This window comes from Lampetra planeri, chromosome 10, assembly GCF_965212315.1.
Source record: "Lampetra planeri chromosome 10, kcLamPlan1.2.h2, whole genome shotgun sequence".
NCBI classification, from domain to species: Eukaryota; Metazoa; Chordata; class Hyperoartia; order Petromyzontiformes; family Petromyzontidae; genus Lampetra; species Lampetra planeri.
Window position 1 is genome coordinate 12,873,362 of NC_136116.1, and position 7,902 is coordinate 12,881,263.

Consider the following 7,902-nt stretch of genomic DNA (forward strand, 5'->3'; position numbering starts at 1 on the left):
TAGATTATTAATTCCCCAACAAGCATTAATTTAATGAATAAGCTTGCAACTTTACGAGTTTGGGGATAGATATGTGACTATAATTAACCACACTTGTATGTGCGTAATGGAAAAGATATTGCTTTAATAGTTTCTCGGTGAATGTTTACATTGCAAAACTAAGAGAGATGACCACAGCCGAATCCAACAGTGGAATGGCCATGGCTGATAAGGATGATGGTGGTTTCTTAATCAAAACAAAACTATATGCAGTACAGGGTACGTACACGGTGTGTATTGTGGTCATCCAAATTGAGGTGACCTATTTGCATTACAAGGCAGTTATACAAAAAAAACCCACTAGCAATGATACCAACAAACAATGGATCACTCCTGTGAAAGAAACGTCAAGGGGCCTTCTACATCTGTAGATATAAATGAGCAGATGGTGCTCCTACATTACATCGGCCTTGCTTGTACACTATCAGTGTTGATATCCGACAAACATTGAACCCAGATAAGAGTGATCTAAGCCACTCAGCTCTTCAGCTGCCACCAATTGAGCAAAACAGACCCTTGGCGACTTTTACAGACTTCAGCCAAGGCCATGGGGAGACGGCACAACTGCCAATCTTGGCAATGCCCTCTCGGGGTTCCCAAGAGGAGGTGAACTCGATAAATACGAGGGGACCGAGTTGAAGGGCAGGTGGTGGATGTGGGAAGGGGGCGTGGAGAGGTATATGGTCATTATCTCGTTGGCACTTTCACTGGCTGAATTGACACGCGCGTGATGGTATTCCGGTTTGCCAAATTAAAAAGGGCAAACGCGAGCCCACGGAAGCAAAGGGCAGGCAGATGGCGGGGGCATGCAGCCAGCCAGGTCCGCATTCTACTGTATGGCCATGGGTATTTCATTGATTTAATCATTTATAAATGATTAATTATTTACTTTACATGCATGAAGGCAGCCAGTTCAATTTATTATTACGCACAATCATGGATTTTTTATTTATTATCTATTCAGTCATTCGTTTTAGATGTGCACAGACACATTCTAGAAATGAACACAAACACAATACGTGTACACACCAGCATGGGATTTCAGTGTTCTGGACTTACCATGTACATCTACATCGTTTAAGATATCAATGATAATAAAGTGGTACATAATCGCTCAGAATGTGCTCCTGATCGGACGAGCAACAGGGCGGCGCTCATTTCTGTCGGTTTCCCGAGCCAGGAGTGAATATTCCACGTTCCCATAGGGTGCTTATCACACTCAACTAAGGCTGCAAATGCAAGTTTTCTAAAGATTTAAAGATTTCAATGGAATGTTTATTTTTCTGTATGTATGTTGAATTTATTTCCAAACGTACATAGCCAACCTCGCTAATCGGAGGTGGAAAATCCTTCACAATTTGGTTAAAGCGACTATTTAAAGCATTGCAAAAAAAAGCCAAATTTCTACATGGACTGGTTTCCAAGTCTTAAGCACGTTGCTTCTACTCTATTAAGCATCTCGTGTGCACTACAAAGGCGCTCACTTCTGAAGCATGCAAATGCTGTGTGCAAACGACGATTGAAGTGGGTCACGGTGACACCCGTGTTCAAACCAATGCTAATGTTGCAATGCAGATTGATCAATGTAAGAAATGTATACCTAAATAATGAAAGCATAGCTTCGGCCATTGAATGGGGTTGACGTTACGACTGCAACATGCATAACGCATAACAAGAATATTGTCTCAACTCTAAATCGAATCCAGCTATGATAAGAGAAGTAAATTAAACTACAGAGGTCTGTTATTTCGAAGCATGTAATATTTCAAGCTTGTCACATTGCTTTTCACACGAATGATCGCATTACTTGCATAAGGCACTGGCATTTTTCACTTTTACATTTGGTTTATATGTAGCACATGTGTTAAAGATTACCTGAATATGAAACCGAGCCATCTCCGCTTCCAAACAGGTTGATGGGAAATGTATTAAAATAGCATTCTCATTAAACAAAAGTGATTGAACAAATCAATGTGATAGGCATATTCAAAATGTGTTCTTCTATAATTAAAGGCATGTAAGATATTTCCATCATCTCAACCTTCATGGGGTATAAATGAGAATATTTAATTATTTGTAAGCACAACAGAGACTGCAGTAGCAATAATTAAAACCGCAGTGCCATAGGCATTGTTCTTAATCCTTCATTACAAATATGTTAATTTAATTGTGTGATTGTATATTGTAAATAGACTAATGCATGCGGCTTATGTGACTTTCAAGCACTATATTTTACGTAATTAAAGAAACACGTAACATTAGAGTGTATAGTTCCATTGATTGCATCAGTAAAAAAATCATGCCCTGTATTGTGCCAAACCTATTAAAAACAGTTCTTGTAGAGCTTAAGCTACACATTAAATCTCTGCTTAGTGGAAATGTAAAATGTTCTCATATGAGCTTTAAAAAATGTATATTCTGTTCCAGAACATTAATAATCAGATGTCTACCAAGTACATATTTAATTTACCTAAGTATGGTTGTGAGAAAACAGCCCGTGTGGGATGCCTGGGTGCATTTTAAATTGAACACGTGCTTATGACTCAGCTCCTGATTATTTATAAGCAATGTAGCTCGATCCCAGAGTGCATGCCTTGTAGAAAGACTTATTTTAAATGTGTGATCAGCCAAGTCAACTGAAACCACTATTCCCCAACCTCTGATGCTTGCCATTCTGGGGGAAATGCCAGAACCTCAATTAATGTCAAGGAGCATATCAACGCAGAGTGGTTTAATAGAAAGCTGCACAAGAAGTTCCCAAATAAAATGTGCAATCGACGATGCCAACAACCCGAATGGTATAAAACACTAATATATGGTTTTATATAGCATAATCTCATTACGACAGCATGCTGCACAGTCAATATATGATGTATAAATCAAAATATATTGGCAATAAGTAGCAATAACACGCAACAATGTGTGTACATATCGAATACAAGTATTGGTGGTAAGCAGTACAAATAAATAACACTACATAGGTTTTTTTTTCGAGGTTATGCTGTGTTTTCGGGTTATACCGTTTGCTGTGTGCTATCCAAACCACATGCTGTACAAACCCAAAACTCGTCAAACAGTGAGAATGGAGGATGATTGGAATTATATATTTTTAAAATATGTTGTGTTGCATGTCAATAGGAGCCCAGTCTGGAAGACAAGCCACGACACGAGGGGAGGGGTGTATGCACAAAATCCTCAGACCCCAGTCCCGAAAATTATGCAAAAAACATTTTTTTAAAAATTAGACGACAAACATTTTTTTTATTTTACCAGGTAAGGCCCACTGAGCTATACAGCTCTTTTTCAGAAGTGACCTGGCCACAAAGGATAGCTCAACGAAGTGGCTTATCATGTGGACATTTATAGCAGCCAAAAACTCTCAACGCACGTTTCCAAATGTGGAGGAACAACAAGAGGACTCGGAGAAAAATCCATGCCACCACGGAGAGAACAAGCAAACTCCAAATGTACAGCAGGCGTCAGGGTCGGGATCGAACCCACGACCTCCTGTATACCAGGCGAGGTAGTTAACATCTCATAGCCACCATGATGATGAGAGGGAGAGAGAGACACGCAAACTCCAAATATACAGCAAGCGTCAGGGTCGGGATTGAACTCACGACCTCCTGTATACCAGGCGAGGGAGTTAACATCTCCTAGCCACCATGATGATGAGAGAGAGAAAGAGACACGCAAACTCCAAATATACAGCAGGCGTCAGGGTTGGGATCGAACCCACGACCTCCCTCTATACCAGGCGAGGGAGTTAACATCTCCTAGCTACCGTGATGATGAGAGAGAGACATGCAAACTCCAAATGTACAGCAGGCGTCAGGGTCGGGATCGAACCCACGACCTCCTGTATACCAGGTGAGGTAGTTAACATATCCTAGCCACCGTGGGAACCTGGGCTTAAAGCAGGTGGGGATCGCGAGCGGGGTGTATGTGTTTTTATACGGGGAGGGAAGGTGAGAGAAAATTACTTCATCGAAGCCAAGTGAGTGGTGTGAAGGAGAGGGGAGAGGAGAAGGAGAGGGGTTTTTTTTACGTAATATCAACAAGTTAATTAATATTAACAAGTTCAGGTGACAGTTTGTTCCAAACGAATATCGAAGGAGAGGGGAGGGGGTGGGAATGATCTCTCAATGTGCAAAGATTTACATGAATTTAAACGAGGAGATAGTTGATGAAAGCGAGAGAATTGGAGGAGAGATAGGATTAGAAATGCAGGGCAAAGCCAGTCGATGATGATGGGTTTTGGAGATAGTATGATATATTTTGTAAATTGGAAATAGTTCCTGAATTCATAAAAAATAAAACTCAGTCTAGGCTTTGCAAAGGATTTTCTCCCATTATCTCACTGACTTCCTAGGGATCGATGTAGCTGATAACTGATGTTAATTAAGCGTATTGAATTATTCAGCAATTTGCTATGTGTTTCTGCAAGTAGATTCTATGCTCTGGAGTATACAGATCAACCTTTGTTGGTGAAATTCTCTTAAATCAAAATTGACCCGGGGTGTGCATTGTTTAAATGCTACTGGGATACACTGATTGGTAAGCCCAATTTGTCGATGTCTTAAATGTTTGTTCTTTAAGGCAATTAAACATACCGTACCTGCTAGTTTTGTTAACGCAATGCCAATATGTGATTGAATATTTACAATGCGTTAGTTTTTTTCTACGCATTTTCACTTCACATTTAACCCAGTCATCCAATGTAAACATACCTTATAAGTGTGTGCACTTAATCCTTTAACAAGATCAAACAAAGAAACTCATCTTGTGCATTTAAAGCCACTCACTTGTCCGTGTGTGGATGTAAGCTTTGCCCTTTTAAAATTCACATCTCCACTTCGCAAAGAGCTATGATTTTCAACTTTTCTTTTCCCATTAATATGAATAATTTATTTGGCGAAATGCCCCTTCCCAGGTCTGCAGAGTCAGGTAAGAATAACAAACAGATCAAGCAAGCAATGCAAGGCTAAGATATTACGATGGGCAGCGAGACACGAGGGCCATGGGCTGTGAGGGTCTGATAAGCAGAAATATGGCAATGAGTGGCAATATTTGAAATCCTCGTAGAGCTCTAGTAAACTCATACGAACCGTTCATTTCAAATCTATGTAGGGACAAGATAGCACTATACGTTCCTGGTAGAAGGTTTAATATTATTATATGAATTCGCCATACATCGTAGAACATAGGTTGTGTCTTTACAACATTTATTTCATGTTACAGATTACCAACTCAAAGAAAGATATAATTATGAAAGGTGATGTAATATTTTTTTTAATATCAATGACTTCACAAGCAGAAATTGCTTGAAGCATTTTTTGCAGAGCACATCTCAACTTTTAAATATTGCAGAACGAATATTGGACGTGAAGTTGATAAACTTGTCTATTATACTTTGTTTTAATAACTAAAATAAATTGCAATATTTCCCCATTATGTATCACGAGACATTAAAATTCCATTAAACGAGCTTACAACTTTAATGAAATGATACAATCATTATACACTCTTTGCCTAAGTAGCAATTTCTTATGAATAATTACACCTGTAACAAATGCTTAACTCAAGTGCTTCAACAGCACTGAAACGAATGGCGGACAAGGGTATGAGTGAGTTAGATCGCGTAAATATATAAATGTGTCGTTAAAACCGCCACATCCAACTAGTAAGGGTTGTCACGTAAACAGAACGTGCCAATTCGTCACTAGTACAGCACACGGGTGTGTTGGAGAGCCAAGCCACAACATTTACAAACTGAGTACGACGTTTCACCAGTAATTACAACCAGCTTCATCAGGCGACAGCCAGATGTATATATTTATGCGATCTAACCCAAAAAACTCTATTGTGGATGATATTGGTCGTGAAAGCCGACGTTTTAAACTGTGAGCGAGTGTCTCAATGTATTTGCCCTCATGCATTGTGGTCCATGACTCAATCAACTGCTGGGTAAGGGTCCCTCTCTGGTAACACCATCACCCACTGCCCTCAACAGTGCGCCTTTTGGCGTCATCTGGTCCAACACCATGTGAGACGAGGCTCTAAGGAAAGCTGTCTCGGGTGTAGACCAATCAATTTCAAGGACAGTGCATACATTATCAGAGTTGTGTTTTTTGTTTGCATTCCGACCGCAGGTATTGTGGTCAATGCAAACATGACTCCTTGTAAAAAAAAAGTGTCAGTTTTGTTGCCAGATAAAAGGGTAAAAAAAACAATGATCATATTTTGCTACTGGTAAAGGATGTTCCAATGGAGCTGCAGGCAACATTACACTCATCTGTAACGGGATTCACCGAGTAAGACGTGCACATAGACTGCTTAGACTTAGCCAGACTGTGTAGCTGCCTCGCTCCTGAGATCGTCGTTTCAAAGCTTGCTCTCAGCTCATTAGTGTCCCGGTCCTATTGGGCAGCGCGCACCTTTGCATGGCATACTCTGGCTGGCAAGTGTAAGGCAGGCCAGAGGGAAAGAAGCAATGGCATTGAGGATCGCTGTTCGTCGGGCCAGATTAACACGAGGGGCGGGGGTGGGGTTAGTGGCTGCAGTCCAAGACCTTGGGGTTTAGCCCCACCCCCCCACCCAAATCCATAAGAGAACAGCTTTATAACGTTCGATTTAAAGCTTTCGTGACTGCAGGGATTCATCTTCTTGGTTCTTTCGGTAAAGTCACGTAGAAGGAAAATAATAAAATAATAAAAATAAAACATTATTAAATAATTCTCACGACGTTTCGGCCACAACGCAAGTAGCCGTCCTCAGGTGAAGAACAGGTCTGTCGGGAAGACACGCTGCTTGCGTTGTGGCCGAAACGTCGTGAGAATTGTATTTTATTATGTTTTATTTTTATTATTTTATTATTTCCCTTCTACGTGACTTTACCGAAAAAACCAAGACGATGAGCTTTATAACTGTTCCAATGCAACTCTGTCCCTGCTGTGATAAACTCTATTGCTAATTTGTCGATGAATGCCATAGCAGAACTCACCGTGCGTATAACTCCGAGCCGTGTGCCGAAATTCAGACGGTTCTGTTTGTTTTATTCTTGACTCGGCTTTACAAATTCGTACCTCACGTGTAAAAGCCACAACTAACATCACCGATGTCAACAGCAAATGAGAGTGTTTGACGCGGCTGGCGAGCGTGTGTGTTTGTGTGTGCTCGTGTGTGTGTTTGTGTGTGCTCATGTGTGTACGTGTGTGTTTGTGTCCGTGTGGTTGCGTGTGTACGTGTGTGTTTGTGCGTGTGTGTTTGTGTGCTCATATGTGTGTGTGTGTTTGTATCCGTGTGGTTGCGTGTGTTTGTGTGTGTTTGTGCGTGTGTGTTTGTGTGCTCATGTGTGTGTGTTTGTGTCCGTGTGGTTGCGTGTGTGCGTGTGTGTTGGTGTGTGTTTGTGTGCTCGTGTGTGTGTGTTTGTGTCCGTTTGGTTGCGTGTGTGCGTGTGTGTTGGTGTGTGCTTGTGCGTACGTGTGTGTTCGTCGCGAGCAAGCGCTGCTCACCTTGGCGAGGGACTGAACAATGGGGCTCGCCATGAGTCCTCGCAGGAAGATGAGGTCTGTGTCCTTGGCTCCTGTGCACACGGGTAGCTCGGGGAGGCTCTCCAGTACCTGCTCCATGGCTGTGAGCGAGGCCAAGGGTGAGAACAGTAAATGGCACAATAATTATTAACAATATTATCAGATTACGTTTGGTCTTCACACCTTTTGTATGTACGCATGTTGAACTTGTTTCGCACCGTACGTAGCCAACCATGCTAATCGAAGATGCGGGGGAAGGACAGTGAACTAAACATGAAAAGCGGTTCTAAAGAAATACTTTTCAATCTAGATTTCAAAGTGGACAGCTCAA

General features: G+C 41.3%; 1 protein-coding gene across 1 annotated transcript in view; it reads right to left on the bottom strand.

Moving 5' to 3' along the window:
* Positions 1-7,670, bottom strand: part of LOC144721050 (protein PALS2-like) — an 85,407-nt gene extending 77,737 nt beyond the window's left edge. The window contains exon 1 of the mRNA XM_078598360.1: positions 7,554-7,670. Within this exon, the coding sequence (XP_078454486.1) occupies positions 7,554-7,670 (117 nt within the window). The remainder of the gene's footprint in view (positions 1-7,553) is intronic.
* Between the last annotated feature and the right edge of the window lie 232 nt (positions 7,671-7,902).